Source organism: Aythya marila (genome assembly GCF_965140915.1).
Source record: "Aythya marila genome assembly, chromosome: 4".
Classification (NCBI taxonomy): Eukaryota; Metazoa; Chordata; class Aves; order Anseriformes; family Anatidae; genus Aythya; species Aythya marila.
This window is the reverse complement of record NC_139045.1, coordinates 9,615,221-9,632,353: the sequence shown is the minus strand read 5'-3', so window position 1 is coordinate 9,632,353 and position 17,133 is coordinate 9,615,221. Positions and strand designations below refer to the sequence as shown.

General features: G+C 37.9%; 1 protein-coding gene across 1 annotated transcript in view; it reads left to right on the top strand.

Annotated features, from left to right (window-relative positions):
- SMARCAD1 (SNF2 related chromatin remodeling ATPase with DExD box 1) overlaps positions 1-17,133 on the top strand; it is a 43,742-nt gene that overhangs the window by 13,629 nt on the left and 12,980 nt on the right. Inside the window, exons 4-9 of the mRNA XM_082759941.1 lie at positions 710-773; positions 4,910-4,995; positions 6,642-6,731; positions 7,342-7,426; positions 8,961-9,343; positions 15,967-16,169. Of these exons, the coding sequence (XP_082616067.1) occupies positions 710-773; positions 4,910-4,995; positions 6,642-6,731; positions 7,342-7,426; positions 8,961-9,343; positions 15,967-16,169 (911 nt within the window). The remainder of the gene's footprint in view (positions 1-709; positions 774-4,909; positions 4,996-6,641; positions 6,732-7,341; positions 7,427-8,960; positions 9,344-15,966; positions 16,170-17,133) is intronic.

Sequence of the window (17,133 nt, the reverse complement as noted above, 5' to 3'; positions counted from 1 at the left end):
TCATTTTATGTGTGTTGTTTTGTTTGTAATCTTTAGGCTCTTTGCTTCTGTTGAAGTTACCATGCTTGGAAAAAGCAGTACTCACTTTATAAGTCTCAATATTCAGTTAATTTGTAAGAATGATCTATGCTGAGATTGCAGGTAGATGGAGAAAAGAATCTAAGGTTGCAAGAAAGATAATCTGTTGGAGGCATGGTTTAAATTTGATTCCAGGAAATCAACCAGTGTGACATAGCAGTATATGAAAAAAAAAATCCATGAGTTAGGATGTTAGGTTTTTGGGTCATCTGGCTTTGTGATAGTAACATTAAATGTTTTTGGAGATTTAAAAAAAAAAGTTTACTTAAACTTCATCATATGTTTGTGACATAGGAGGTGGAAAAGAAAGCAAAATAAATTAAATTTAAAAACGTGCTTGAAAACAGCTTTAATACAAAGTGTTGCCAAATCACAGCTGATGTGATTGTAATCAGTCTAAATGATGATTTAGTACCTGTCAATTTTGGTTTTGGATTTGGAATTTACAATAAACGACTTTTGGGTGTTAGGGCTTTGTTTTTTTTTTTTTTTGTGTGTGTTTTTTTTTTTTTTTTTTTGTTTGTTTGTTTTTTGTTTTCCAAAGTGTATTTCAATCCTGCTTATTTATCGTCGTCCTCTTTTCATCTGGATTAAATCTTGCCACTTAGCTGTTTTCTGTTTGTTTTTTCAGTTGATAGAATCGACGTGCACAATGGATGAAGCGATAGCTGCTGGTTTGAAGTTCAATGATGAAGGTATGTTTGAAGCTGCAGACTTTGCAAGGGGAAAGATGAGAAGAGGATGCATTCCAAAATTGAGAAATAGAAAAAATAAAGGGAAATATATTCTGTGTAGTTCAGGATGGCTTTATATGTGGGGTCTTTTAAGTAAGCAACTTTTGTTGTTAATGGTTCCTGTGTTGCTTGGAAGTTGAGGTAAATAGCAATAGGTTAAAGATAGTAGTACTAAACGTTGTGGGTGAGAAAACTGGTGATAAAAAAGAATTGTAGCCATTTCTAACTAGAACTTTCTTGTGTCAAGCCCTGTCATGATTTTCTCTTCAGGTTGACAAGTCTGTAGACTTGTAGTTCCTAGTAAGAACTGGTATGCTTAAACACTAATGCAGGTAATTCCTCGTGGTTCTGTAGCAAAACATCCACCAAAACATGCTTTGAGTCCACAGAGCTTGTTTAAGGTTTTCTTTTTCTGCATCTGAATTCCTGCAGTCTCATGATGTTACGTGATGTTACCAAAGAATCCCAAGATGTGGGAGTGTGTAGAACGTGATAAGCATGTAAAAAAGGTCATCATCCTCAGGCTTTGGGTTTTGCTCTTGACATCACCTAAGTTAAGGGTTTAAACCTCTGTATTCTGTTAATCTTTTTGACTGATTTGTCATGTGCTTGTGGTGGGAGAAGAATGAAAGGTCATTATGAATATTATGTCTTAAAAAGCTGTTTTATCAGTCTCAGTCTGTTTACAGTGTAGTTGTCTGTGACTTTCTTGAAAGATCTTCATGGTTTGGATAGGATGGAGAAAGCTGTTTATAATCACTCTTGATTATTTTATTTAAGTGGTTCATGTGTCTTTTCGTACAGGTCAATTTTGATTTTGGATTTCCATGGATTTGGAAACTATCTGTAGGAAGCTCATGTGCTGAGGGAGAATATAGTTCTATTCTGTATCTAATGTAGAAGATGATCTTGAGATAATTCAGTTCTCCCTGTTGTACTTGTATACAAAAGTCAGAAGAGGAAAAACATTACAACTTCCAAGATTTTTAATAGTTAATGAAAAGCTCACTTAAAAAAAAACAAAAACAAAAACCCTTTAACACAGGATTTTCAACCTTTTAATCTAACCAGACCATGCTTTCTGACTGTCGAGTATTTTGAGGTTATCGCTGTGTGCATGATTCTATAGATAGGTGGGGAGAAGCCAACACATTCTCAAGGGACATGCTACGTCTGAGTGCTGCTCCTGGAAAAACCCTTCCTGGAAGATGATGATTACTATTCAAGGGTTTTGATTAATATTAAATCACTTCACGCTAATAGACATCTCTAAATTTTGGTGCAATTCAATGTTTCAACTAAAATGCTGATTTCTGGTATTTATACTCTGCCTTTTGGCCATTTTTGTGTTGATCTAAGGGTGCTGTTTCATATGCTTTCGATAGAAGCCCACAGAAGAATCTTGGCAGCAGAATTCTCTTCAATCATATCTGTTATATAAAATATTTAGCTAAGAATGAGCATGCCTGATGGTATAAATCATCTCATTTTTGGACACATTTTTTTAAAAAGTGGAAACATCATTGAACATCTGCTTCTTCATGTCAATTTTTGACATGCTTTACTTGTTACGAGGTGTTGACTGGGTGAGAAGTGAGGGACAAGATAAAGTATTATGAAGTATAATTTGGCTTAAAAAAAAAAAAAAAAAAAGTGGCCTGACAAAGCATTCTTAGTTTGGTCCTTTCCTTAATAGTGACAAAACTTGTATTTGTATAGTTTGAATTGTTGTTTCTATAACTCAAATAAGAATCATTGCAGATAACTTACAGGTACAAAGATCAGATGTGACACACGGGAAAAAAGTGTGCACGAATGAAAGATGTGAAGTTACAGCAATACCTTCTTCTTGTGATTCGTTTCCATTGTTGCTTTCTATACGTCTTGAAAACTATGAAATCGGTGTGGGTTCTTCTGAGCTAACGCCTCAAGTGAAGTTCTCTGTTACTGCATTTTGAACAGACAGAAATGACTGTCTCTTTCATAATAGTGTAAGAAAGTCACTGTCATACGGTGTTTTGCTTTTTGTAGTGGTAACAACAAATAACAGTGGAAATAATTACAAGTGCCTCTAAAATTTGAAACCCTTGAGTTGCTTTTCTCAGTGCTTGTTGATTAAAAAGAAAATACAGAGTAAGGTTTTCTCTGGAGGGTCCCATGTACCCTGCCTACACTCCAAGGATGAATCCTAACTAGCAATCATACAGCTTCTTCATTCCCTCAGCAGTGTTGCCTTGGCCCAGGAAGCAAAAATCAGGTATACCTTGCAAAGTGAATGCCTTTAGGAAGTTGTTTTTCAGTTGTAGATGCGTTTAGTTTCAGATGATCACAGACTGATTTATAAGTAATTTTATATTGGTAGGTTCCTGAGATCATGGTTATCCAGATTCTCCACTGCAGCTTAATTGTCACTCAAATTGCTCTTGACCAGTTGTATTTATTTCTTTGATTTTCCTCCAAAGACCAACATTCATTCAGCCCATGACTTCAAAGAAAGGGGGTTAATCTTGGAAATACTCTGTGAAGCCTGTGTGGCAGAGAGGTTTGCAGGGTCCCTGTTCACGTTCAGAATTAACAATCCTGAATGCAGTTCTAGTTGATCTTAAGCAATCTTAAGTTCTTAACTCCTTAACTCTTCTAGTGCTTTACCCAACAGCAGCCTGACTGCCCTTAGCCTTGGTATCAAGGCTAAACACATTTTTTCAGTCTTAAGCTAGTAGTATGTTGTGTTTTTTTTTCCTGCCTATATTGTTTAATGAGATTCTTGGGCAGAAAAGTCAAGTGCGTTGTTCTCTGAATGCTGAAGGAGAGCTGCGTCCCCCCTGTCGACATATTCTCTGGATTCTTTGAGGTGCGCTGCTTCTGTGTGTTTTATATGGGTATGTAGAAATGAATATGCTCCAAAAAATCTTACCAGACTTTTCTGGTAGATATCTGGAACTTGAATGAAGAGCTAGTTATTGCTGATGCTTATCTCTGCCTTTGGGAAGTGTTATTTTTTTAATCTATGTGCCACTTCCATTTTTGATACCAGAGTGAATTAGTCTAGTGGAAAATGTATTTGGAAGTATTTTCATACAAAAATGTGTTTCTGTGCAAAGATGTGAAGGCTTAATTCTTCACAATTAAAGCTATTTTGGTTGTCCATATGGTCCTTTGGATTTGAAAGTAAGCGTGTTTTTTGTGTGTGATCAGCTGAGCTCTGCTTGTTTGCTGACTATCCTTTGGCAGTCTGGGATGAGAGGTTGGCTGCAGATGCTTGTGACAGACATGAAAGCTCTGCCAGCAGGCTTCCAGAAAGATTGGGAAACTTTAAATAATTTGAACTATAGTAAAAAGAGTAAGAGTAACGTCTTGTTAAGAGTTGCTGCTTCAAGCAACGTGAGGTGTGCATCGTGGCAGTGAAAATGCACCTGACTAGGCAGGTCTTAATGCTCAGATGGTAATCTCTGTTTATCACCTGGGCCCAAAGATACTCAAAATTCTGGCTCATGTAAACTGTTCATAAATAATTCAGGTATCACTGATATTTGGTTATCTCTGACTTGATACACATAGTTCTCTTAGAAGCGTTTTGATTTAATGTTGAAAACTGTTTGATAGTAACCTCTAGTGGGCACCTGAGCCAGAAATCAATCACCAGCACTACCAGATTGGCAGTGGAGTGCGTTTCATAACTCACAGCTTGGTTTTAGCCTTGGTTAGGCACCAGATTTCCAAAAGCACTCAGCTTAAATAAAATCTTTCTTTTGGAAAACTACTACTGTTAAAAGAAAGATACAACTTTACTCGTATGTAAAAATATGGGGCAGTTTAAAAAAATAAAGCTGTTTCCTATGAGACATAATTACTTAGTTGCCAGAGTACTAAATAAAACTTGAGGAGGTAAATAAGGTAAAGAAACATATTTTCAAGCAGCGGCTGTGCTTGGAGTTACTGCGCACCTGTGGACTGTAGTAAGAAACTACTACAGAAGACCATTCAACATCTTGTGCAGTTAACAAGTAGTTCCTATAGCTCTGGTTTGAATCATCCCACTGTATTGAGGTAAACTTAATGAAAGTAATTTCCAGTTCTTTTCTGCTTCCTTTTTAAAGCTACCTTTCGCAAAAGGAAATTAGAAGATTCTCCCACAAACCGTGACAACAGTGAGCAATCTGCAAAAAAGCCAAAAGCTAATCGTGTAAGTATTGGGTTTTCTGTCAAAGTGCTATGAAGTAAGTGGAAGTGTCTGACTTGATCAGCGACAGTAGTGTCATGAACTTTGTGTTTTTTATCAGAAAATCCCATCAAATTCAAATCTTGCCCTCTGAGTTTTTCTGCTTTATTCTTTTTGGCAATGCTAAGTGAAGCTACCTGTTTTGCTCTTCAATGTTTATAGATTTGTGTCCTAATTAGCCTAGTTACTGCTCTCAGGGTAGAAATTGATGACAGGTAGCAGCAGTATGTGAGGAACTGGGTACAGTTCAGCTGCTGTGAATGTTAACGGGAGTTATCAGCTATGAGGCAACTTGCCTCATCGGGTCATTCCTTATTTTTCCTCAAATACGTAAAGTTCAACATCTTTTGTTACTCTTATCCTTTGCTATAGTAGTGATAGAATCAGAGAATCGTTTAGGTTGGAAAAGAACTATGGCATAGGGAAATCTTGGAAAGCAATGAATCAGATAGGTTAAATGCAATGATTACTTTGACCTTCGTGCACAGATACTGAACTATTACCCAGCTGGTGTAGCAAACAAGCTTCACTGGACCTGGTTTTAGGCAGCGGTTTGATTTCTATACTTAACAGTTCTGTTACAGTTAAAAGACTGAGGAGTGGGGAAAAAAAATCCTCTGAAATGAGGATTTTTAAAATTTGTACTTGAGATTAGTAATGGGAATGCTTGCAGTTTTTTTAGCTCATGCTGAGAAATTTTCTCTCTGGGATAACTGGCTCCAAAAGCTAGAGCACGCTACATCCCTTTACTGGCTCTTGTATTTACCACAGCTCTTTTCCTAATGGTGCTGTGGACTCACTGAGGGAAGGAACCATGACCTCTGTTACCTGGAAGTACTTCTGGGTGATTTAGTTTGTTTTGTTTAGCTAAGTAAATAAGTATGTTGCTATCTTTGCTGTAGATAAGTAGACATGTAACCACTTTGCATTCAGTTCCTGGGAAGGAACTTGCTTAATTATTTATTTTTTTTGAGTATGTAACAAAACAGCTTGTGGCATGTAGAAGTTTTGGCACTCGTTCATAAGAAACCTCCCTCTTTCCCAACTTAGAGTAGCTGTTAGTGGAGCTCATGTTGACGAAAACTTTTTGCCAAGTTTTGATGTGACTTTATGGTGCTTTGACACAGTATTGGTTCTGTTGTGTTTTTGTTTCTTTTTGAAACATATAAATCTTCATATAAACACGCCAATTGACATGTTTATAGGCTCTGGCGAGTTAAATACTACACACATGTTAATCTCCTTAACCTCCTGAATGTTAACCCTACTGCCTGAAATATGCAGAAACACTACTAACTATAGTTTTTATTTTAAAGAAATAAGAACTAGATAATTTTAAATTAATTATGCTTTGGTATGTAACTTTGCACTGTATATGCTAATCAAATAAAGAATGCCAGTCTTTCATGACGGAAGACTTTCTACACTCTTGAAAGTTTTAGCTGTATTTTGAGTATTGATTGTGTATGAGGAATCACTTCTGCAACTTCAGATTTGTCTTAAGTGCTTTTGTCATTTGGAGTGACTTTTTAAGGTAAGCAGTATTGATTAGGTTTGATTTCTCTGTAAATTGCATTAAGTCTAAAACGGATTATTTTTTTTAAACATAGCTGGATGGGTCAGAATCTCAAAGACAATGGGAGAAGCGAGAGATGCTTGTAAAGAAGCTGCAAAATACATTCCCCGGATTGGATAAGGAGGTGAGCTCATGTCTCCTGATAACAAATCAGATTTTGATTTCTTAAGAAAATCGTAGCTGTCAGTAGTCCAAATGAAGCAGTCCTTATACCAGCAGTGCTCTCAGAAGGTTTCAAGGAAGGCCTTCACTGCTCCTTCCCTTGGAATGCAATTTGCTGTTGACTGAGAGCAGCTAGAATTAGTCAATGACTATACAGAACTTCCTGTCCAGATGGCAAGCCCGGCCTCTTATATGGGGAAAATCGCCCTCCCTCTGGCCCTCACCCCCCACAGAAGATAAGGTAATGTGTGTGTTGCAGTAGTTTAGTACCTGCAGATACTCAGCAACTGATCAGGGCCTTTTAATACTGTACTTTTAAATTGTTGGAAGCAAAGCTTGTTTATGTGTTCCCACCCTTTTGAAAAGTGGGGTGCAGGTCTGTGCTAAAGATGAACTGAAGGTTTTTCTACTTGTGATTTCCTTAATTTTGAGTCCTCTGATTTAAGGGGGTAGCGGAAGAGTATTTGCCTTATGGGATTAAAATTAAGTGTTCATATCTCAGTGTTAATATATAGAGAATTCTAGTTTTTGCTTATCTTAACTACAAAACAAAATTTCTCATCACTTACTAGGAGCTGAGAGATGTACTTCAGGAACATAACTGGGTGTTTCACGAAGCACAGGAAGCTCTGAGAGTATTTGCGGAAGACAGTGAAGGTAAAGACAGATTTATAATCGGTTTTATCCCAAGACAAAACAAACAGGCTTATAGTATAAATCTTTTCTAATGTCCAGCAATGACAGTCGTGACAGCACTACATCTAGAAACTTTAACTGGTACTTGAAAATAGTATTGAGGAAGGGAAGATAGAGGTAAAAGAATGAAACTGGATTTTTCCTTTACTTTTCAGTATCATGATTTATCATTCTTTATAAGAGAGAATTATTTTTGCCTTTCTAATATAGGTTTACATAAGGAATTGTAATTACTTTTATCATAAAATATATTCTGAAATGTGTCAAAGCTGACACTTGTTCCCCTTCCACTTCCTTAAAAATAAGTTTTTTTTTTTTTTTTTATAACTTGAGTAATTTGTAATTCAGTAACTGCCAATATCTGCATAGGTGACATGTAACATAAGCTTATTTATATTTTTGAAATACTTTTTAGTATAGAAGAATACTAAAAACAGGCATTAAACTATGCAACCAACATGTAAATATCACTACATTTGTTGTAGTAGGGAACAAGAACTCAAAAACTGTGACCCCAGGTAAATCTGCGCATTAGAACTTAAATACTGTTTAATGAGTTGATGACTTTTCAGAGTGTTACACAGCTGTCAGAAATGTGTCTGTTTTGCTATATCAGCTGTTTTCAGTGCTCTTGGGGATAGGATACTATTCTTAGTTCTCTCTACTTGAAAGGAATCCAATTATCCATATGCCTAAGGTTGGTTCCTTACCTTCTCGATAACCAGAAGGAGAAACAATAGATCCTGGGATTGGAGTTGCTCACTAGCAAGCTGGGGTTGGGCAGAAGAAAAAGCATTGCAAGTGAGATGCTGGGGGGGGAAAAAATCCTTCCTGAAAATGAGTTGCCCACATGCTGTTAAATAGTCTCCGTCTTACTTCAAGGCAGTAGTGTTTTTGTGGTATGAAATACCTAGTTCTTCCAGTTTCTTTAGCAGGTGCATGTTTGTTTTTTGTTTGTTTGTTTGTTTGTTTTTTACCCTGCATTTAATGCTTCACTGAGATGCCTTAAAACAGAAGAATGTATAATTTGGAGGGGTGGAGGGTGAAAATTGGTTTATTTACTGGAATCAACAGAATTCATTTTTGGCAGTTGGAAAGAGTGGGACTGGTATCTCATCCCAGTAGTATTATCACAACTCTTAAGCTATAAGAGGTTGCTCTTACCTCAAAGCTTCTGCAGCTCACACGTACAATGTTGTGTTGCTCTTCTGTGTTCTAGGATAGTTGCTCAAAATGCTGTGCTATTTGAGCAATATACAAATTAGTGTTGTTCACCTACTCCTAGTTAATACTATTTACATGTTTTAAACAGACTTGAATGGCATTTGCTGCGCTTTTTTCCCTTCTTGGTAACGCCTGCTGTTGAGGCGCTGTGTTGATATAAAACACAATTTTAATATTACATATGTGACTTCATTTTGGAAGAGCAGTAGTTTTTAATTTGCCCTTAACCAGTATGTGTTGACTTGTTGCCTTCTCTACACCACACCTGTAGGCGTGGAATTTCCTTCCAAAAGTGAAGTTTCGGACTGGACCAAAGTCTCTGCAAGCAGCAGAAGTGATGAGAATAAACAGAAGTTGAAGCGGAAATCTTCTGGGAGGGAGCAGAACGGCTTTAGGAAAAAAAGCAAAAGTGTTTGGAGCACTAAAAGAGAGATGGAAGACTCGGAGGACGAGTCAGGTTCCGAAGAAGGTGGTAGCTCCCTTGACCAGGACTACAGCAGTGGTGACGAAGTGATGGAGGATGGTTACAAAGCTAAAATCCTTAGCTTCCTGCAAGATGCTTCCCCCAGTGAACTCACGCTGATTCCCCAGTGCTCTCAGAAAAAGGTTCAGAAGATAATAGCGCTCCGGCCCTTTAATAGTTGGGAAGCTCTGGTAAGTCTGCATTCTTGTTTTAATATCCCCAGTGTGCCTAGAGTCAAGGTGTCTTCGGTCTAGAGAGGCATAGATGGGTGGCCTTAGCCTGATTAGGCTAAAATACTACATTCATTGTAAGCCAATAGCATTTCAAACAGTGTCATATGACCTAATTTTGAATGAATTAAGGGGTGATTTTGCTGAAAAACTCAAGCTGATTGGCTGACATTACTGTCACTCACTTTTTAGCGTAGAAACTTGGTTGATTTCACTGCAGAAGAAGAAATTAGAGCTTTCATTTAGGAAGGAGGTGTTTGCTAGCCTGTTCTGAGCTGTTTGAGCTGAAAACCCATGCAGAAGACGAGAATGTGGCAGAACTTTTACTGCAGCTACTCTAACAGCAGCAGCAGCAGCTTCAAGGGTAGCTCCATGATGAAGATGCCAGCATGGATATTTTCAGTTTTAGACAAGGAACAGTCATTGTCCGTGTTTTGTTCTTTTTTTAATCTGCTTCAGCTTTGTCTCTAGCATGGTTTTGCTAGCTAAGCAGCGCAGCCATTTTTTTAATGGAGCGAGCTGCTGTGTTTTTATTAACAAAAGGTAAAGCATCAGAAGGCTAAACCACAATCCACAACAGAAGAGAAAGCAATAGCTCTTGGTAAGTAGATTATCTGCTGTCACTGGGATGTTACTTTCAAATGTTTCCCATGGTTTGTTTGTTGCCTTCACCTTTCATGCATTTCAGTTAACTGCAGGACGTCAGACCTAATACGGGCAGTGTTCTAATAAGAAATTTGAAGTGCGTTACGGCAGGCTGTCTTGGTTTAATTATTAGTGCTTTGAATTTTAAGTCAATAACTGTGTAGGCCTTCTTAAGGAGTAATTGGTACATGTTTTTTTTCTTTCAACCAGTCTGTGTTTTGAAACCACCCCACTAATAAATACAAGATCTGTTTATATTTCTTTAGAGAAGAATATGATTTCTTCGATATGCATAAAAACAAATAATAAATGTTATTGTGTGTTTTACCACAAAATAGCAAAAGTTACTAAAAAAAACTTTCAAGAAAACAAAATGATCTTTGTAAGAGTTGTCTTGCAAATGGGGGAGATAAGAGAGAGATCCTTGAAAAAAGAAAAAAAACGAGGTACAGATATGCTGCAAAAAAAAAAATCCGTTTTGCCTCAAGCCTTTGGCTTCTTAGAGAACATCTGTCACACGGCAGTTCCTTTCTAAACTTGTTGGGTTCTGCCTGAGCTTAATTCTCTGCAGAAATATTTGCTACAGGGCTCTTATCCTTTTCTCTGTGTAAAATATTTAACAGAAAAACTGTATGGGCCTGTTCATGTTCCAAATATTTCTTTCATAAAAAATTGCTGCTGTCAGCAACCACATGTTTGTCTAGTGTTGTGAATACTTGCCCAGAGTAGAAGTAATTTGCAGGAAACTTCAGCAGATGTTTAATATCAGAGTGATTTAATTGTTTATAAAGATCCAGTAGCTTAGTGACCCAGCATTTTTCCCTACCAATTAATAGAATGGTAGAAAAATGTAGAGGGTTGGTTGTTTATAGCACTGAATAAATTGACTTAATTTTAAGGTATATTTTTACTGTAATAATATCTACTGTAAAGATACTGTAAGTTATTTTGGTAAAACCTTTGTAAAGCACTCAATGTTACTGTTATTTAGGAGAACAGAGGAAGATCTTAAGGCTGTTTGCCTGAGGTGAAGATTAATGGCATTAATAGGAAAGCCTGTTCAGAAATTGGATGACTTATTCCAGGAAAACTTAAATTAAAATGCTAATCTTTTTCCAGGCAAACCTTTTAAGTTGCCTTAAGACTCTTTTTTTTTTTTTTTTTTTTTGATGGATTTAAACAGATTTCAAACTTAAGAAATTACTGAGAATACTTGGAATTATTTAAATATCTGCTGTAAAAATACTTAGGGCAGATGTTTAACTTGATCTAGTGATGCTTGTAATGCACAGGAAAAAAAATGATTAAACAAGGTTCTTAAAGTAAATGAAGAGAGCTGAAAATGTCTTTACTCACAAGAATGAATTACTTTGGCAACTTATAAGTGCTTGTGCTGTAGATCCACTGTAACTTCAAGGAGCGTAGTTTTATGCAATTTTCCATGTTAGAGATAACACTCCCAGCTAGTTTCCTATCAAATACCATCTTGCATGAGTGGTGCTTGGATATTTCTTGGAGGCTTTAGCTATCTGTTTCTTCATTTGTAGTATCAATGGTTTTCTGGGTGAGTACTTGTGACCTCCCTTCGAATATACTGTGCGCCTAACGAGAATAGGAGGTTAAATATATTGGGATGCTTGTTTTCCTAAAAAGTGTATTTCTGAGTCAAAGCATGTTGCTTTCTGACTGGGGGGTATCTAAGAGCGTGGTCTGCTGTTGTAGAACCAGACAAAGCATGGAGCTAAGATAAGAGGGTGTGATGCTGAAATTGGTGATCTTGAGGAGCAGTTGAGGGGCATCTTCTGGGATGGGTCATTAGGGATTATAGCACCGGGAGAACAGGTGGGTGACATGGGTAGACAAGCTAAAGGGCTGCCAGCAGAAAGAGGGGTTGTGGGGACTAGGAGAAAAGGGAGGGAGGAGTATTGAGGACAGGTCTGTTTGATACCTGCTGCCTTTCCTTCTCCTTCTTACTCTAAAAAACTCAGTGATGAATTATTCCTATAACTGCACTCTTTTTCCAAACTGTTCAAATTGGCTCATGTTGGAAATATCATCCTCAGAAAACAGGTTATAAACCATGATCACCTAACCAAAATACCTGTAGGTGTTCAGGGTGTGTGTGAAACAAGAGAGAGACCAAAGACTGGCTAAAAAGGCCAGAAAGAGCCTATCTGAGCCTTCTGGGTTTGTTGTTTCTTGCCCTGTTGTGTTTGTGTGATACAATTTCATGTTGATTCTTGTAACTGTGGACATGCATACTGGAGGGAGCTTAATGCTATTTTAGTTTCTTATTTTTAAGGTTTTATAAGTAACTGCTTAAATTTCCTCTTTAGCGTTGTCTCTAATTGCTCTCATTTGCAGTCTTACACTTTCTGTCCCAAAGCAAGCCATCTCTTTTGGTAATGAAAGACCTCAAGTGATGACAGTAGTTTTAAAAGAACTCAAAATTCTTAAGGAATACATGCAAGTTATACCAGTGACACTAAATATTATGTGGAAATTTTGACATAGCACATTTTAGTTTGTCATTTCATTTGAGTCATCACCACCCCCTAAAACGTAGACTTATCTGTCATACTCTGTTTGCTGCTATAGTATACGAGGTAAGAGAGAAACATCCCCAGGGAGGGGAGCTTCAAATCTGCTGTCATTTGTTGTTCTGTTTGGCTGTACATGTACAAACTCCCACAAAAATGAAACTAGGAAAAAAAAATCCAGAAGTCTTGCACTAGAAGAAACAGAGTGAACGCAGCAAATAACATTGGGTCAGAAATGGCTGCTGCTCGAAGTGAAATGGGGCTTTTTTTGATCTAGGTTGAGGCTGTCTTTTGTCCTTACGCAGTGAAGTGAAATCCTGAATTGCTTTCACGTGTTCCAGACTAAAACTGAGCAGGCTACCAGTGTGGTTGGTTGTCGTTCACCCTTGGGCACTGCTGTCACGCGGGATCACCACGGGTGTTTGTTCAGGTGTGCTGTGGAAGCTTCCATGTTCACGTGCCCACGATGGCCTCAAAGTTTTGGACCCCTTTGGAAGGCAGGGGTTGCGAGCCCCTAGTCACCCAAAGGCTCTCCTCAGCTCTACTCATGTTGTACGTGACAGCATAATGCTGTTTTTCCATGTGCAAACCAGTGGCTAAATTTTTTCTTGTTGAAACTTGGAAATGAATGTTAACGTGCTGATGTGAAATAATAGAACTTTTTAAATAACAGATGGCTTCATTCTCCATGCCTTCATTTATAGATTACAGGATTTAGATTCGTGCCAACCAGAGCTTTAGGCATCAAAACAAATGTTGAAATTTTTTAATCGCCTATTAAAAATCATGTTCTTTGCAACTGTTTATTAAGAGATGTCTACTTAGAAAACTTTTGCACAAGTGTTGACATGTGCCTTTAGCCTGGTTTAACCTATGACTGTTGGTAATTTTTTTTTTTAATAGACAAAACCACAAACAAAATAAGACTGAACACTGTAACTGAGGACTGTCACTAGAGGGCATTGCTTGCTGGAGTTTTCTGAAGTCAAACCACGACCTACCTGTACTGGTCATTTTACACAAACTGGCTTTTACTCTGCCATATTGATCGCTTAATACATAATAATTGTTCTATGTTAACCCCTTCCTTTTAAGAAAGGAATAATAGGAGGATATATTCCTGTTAAGCCTTGTGCTAAATTGTAACAGATGCAGATTTTTCTGAATTTCAGTCAGGTGTGGTTTCACACACAGGGCAAACCTGTACTTCGGTTTCAATAAAAGAATGGCGACTCCAAAGGTACTTGTATTCTTCAATTCTTAAAATTTGTTGATGAAGGACAGTGATAAGGAGTCATAGGGGGGGAGAAAAACGTGTTTTCATAGAACGATTCAGGTTGGAGAAGACCTCTAAGATCTTCTACTCCAACCTTCAATCTAGAATTGACAAGTTCACCGCTAAACAGTGCTAATGTGTTCTGTATCTTCGTGTTTCTTGGAGACTCTTTTGAGTAGTTGAGGATGGTGGCAGAGCAGTTACACCACTTAAAGTTCTGTCCTCAACCAAGACGGGAGAAAATACCTACCTTTTATTTAAGGAATCAAAGTGTTATGGAAAGCAAAATGTACTCATGGATCAACTGCATGTTTCTGTTTTCAAGCAGTGGTGTGCTTCAACTTTGTAAACCAGGCGTGCTCAGGAGTTAGGGCAAACCTTGTATTAATGGGTATTTCAATCAAAGATTCCAGTATTTTGACTCATCTGCCAGCTTGCTTGCTGTGGCATTTAGAAAATGTATTTGTTTTGCAGAAGGGCAAGTAAGGTTCAAAAAAAAAAAAAAATAATACTGACTTCAAACATACATGTGCTAAAGAAAGCACACTGAATCTTGCTAAAATTTTGTCAAAATGGTGGTGCTATCATTGAAAACTACCTGTAAGTGCTAATGACCAGGTTGTTTTATGCAAGATTACAAAGAAGGTAGTATTCATTGCAAGGAAAAAAAAAAAAGTTTAAGTGAATCTGAGTTTGATAAAGTACCTTAATGCTGTTGTGGTGTGACCCTGGCAGGCAGCTGAAACACAGAAAGCAGCTCTGACCCCACATGCGCACACGCTCCCCCCCAGCAGGGAGAGAGGGAAAATTGGAAGGGCAAAAGTGAGAAAACTCATGGGTCAGGATAGAGAGAATTAACTACAGAAAGCAAAAGCAGCACACACAAGCAAAGCAAACCAAGGAATTGATTTGCTACTTTCCACTGGCAGGCAGATGTTCAACCATTTCCAGGAAGGCAGGGCTCCATTGCGTGTAACAGATACTTGGGAAGATGAGTCGTAACTGCAAATGTTGCCCCCTCCTCCTTTCCACCTTAGCTTTGGTGGCTGAGCAGGGTGTCAGGTGTATGGTGTGGGATACTGCTTTGTTCAGTGTCCTGGCTGTGTCCCTTCCCAGGTTCTTGGCCATCCTCACCTTCCTTTCTGGTGTGTCAGTATGAGAAGCTGAAAAGGCCTTGACCCTCTCTAAGCACAGCTTAGCAAAAACTAAAACATTGGTGGGTTATCAACACTGTTATGGTCACAAATCCAAAATGCACAACCATACAAGCTGCTGGGAAGAAGCTAACTCTGTCCTAAAACGAGTACACACAAAAAAAGTGAAGAACTGAAAGAGATGAATCTAGTCTTGGCTGGTTTTCTGAACATGCCAGTACTTGGTGACTTGAAAAAAAAAAAAGTTATTTTTTGGAATTTTTTTTTAACCCTGAAGTCTTTGTTTGTTTTTTTCACTCTGCCCACAACGGAATTGAATGTTCTGTTTGAGATACAGTTAGATCTGGGATTTAATAATGCTCAGCTGTGGTTGGATGCATAATGAAATGTGTGTTTTTCCCTACTAAGAAATCTACTACTATCTCCCTACTGTCAGTTTTTCTGGGTTTGTATTTTTTTTGTTGTTGTTCATGCATTTTTTTGTTTGTTTTTTTGTTTGTTTATTTATTTTAACAGGTCTGTTGCCAACCCCTTCTAGGCCAGCATCAGTTTCTTAATAGCCTTCCTCATATCTTGGTTTGCTTTGATCCTTATGTTATGCTCATACCTTGTGTTTTTAATATCTAGCAAAGATAGCCAGAGCTGTTCTGTATTAATCCTTGGTATGCTGCAGGTGGATAGAGGGAAGAGCAGCAGCTACACGAATCACTTCATTTTTCAGGGCATTCCAGTAGAACAAGGAACTGCTGAAGTGCTTTGTCTCTTGCTGTTTTAAGAAAGATTAGGGGAAAACTTGCTGAAAGCCTAAGGAGCAAAACATGAGTCCTCCTGTGCTGGCAGCACAATCTTGTAAAGCTTCGTGAACTGAAAGATGATAGGCACAGTGCTGGGAGTTGTAAACCAGTGTTTGATCTGCTACTTCCCTGTCTGATACCAGCGTTCACAGTATTTTGTTCTTTTGTTTTGCAGTTCACAAAAATGACTAAGACTAGTGGCTTGTCAGAAGACATCGTGTGGAATTGCAAGATCCTGCTGAAGGAGAGGGATGTGGTTCTCAAGCTCATGAATAAATGTGAAGACATTTCAAATAAACTAACAAAACAAGTAACTAAAATTACTGAAGATGGAGGATGTGGATGGAACATAGAGCAGCCTTCCATTCTGAATAAGAGGTGTTGTTATTTGTTAAATATTTGAAAGGGTGTTGGATAGTAAGCTGTGCTTGAACGTCAGGATTTTCAAAATTGTCCCCTCTAAAAGCAGAGTTGTGTTTGCTCAGCAGCTCTCAGGGATCTAGCCAGGGATGCATGTGCAATGCTTGAGGGAGTGCAACAAATGTTTTCGGGTGCATCAGGAAAGATGATAAGGATTATGAACATAAAATATGTAACAGTGTAATGGCACCAATTTTTTATGAATGTAGAATTTTAAGTGATGAGATTGCAAGTTGTCACTGTCTTCCAGACAAATGAACAAACAAAACTGCTTCACTAACAGAAAACCTTGTGTGTCAGATGTCAAATGATAAATAATCTGAGCAGACTTCTAAAGGTTATCAGCTGCACTGGGGACCTCAGTCAGAAAGTAGATATGCAAAATGATCTGGAACTCTATATACAGTGGGGGGGATGCCCTGGAGGAAAGTGTTTCTTCCAGGCAGATAAATTGGTAATAGAGAGTTGAGGAGGTTTGGAAATAGGTGACAGGCAGAGGAATGGGATGGGACAAATTTTTGAAAAGGTTAGTAAGTGTGGAGTTGCAGTGGCCAGAGAAGAACCTAAATTAGGTTTTGTAAGGTTTAGTGGTAAGTAGCAAAATAATTTTTCTAGAGTGAAAATAGAAGCAGAGAGGGAAAGGGAATTGTGTGAAGGGAGCTTATCAGTGGTGGTTTGTTTTGTTTTGGTCTCTTTTGGCAAAAAATGCTACAGTAGGCGATTTGGTGGAGTGTTTTGTGGATTGTGTGTGTTTTCTGTTTGGTGTCCACACTGGCAGTAATAACTATTGCTTCATATTTTAAAAATTACTGGCTGTGTAACGCTTTTTAACTGGTTGTCAATCACTAATTTAAAAGAAAGGATTTTATTGTAGTGTTCATTTTGATTGTTTAACGCTTATGAGAATTCAGATGCACTTCTT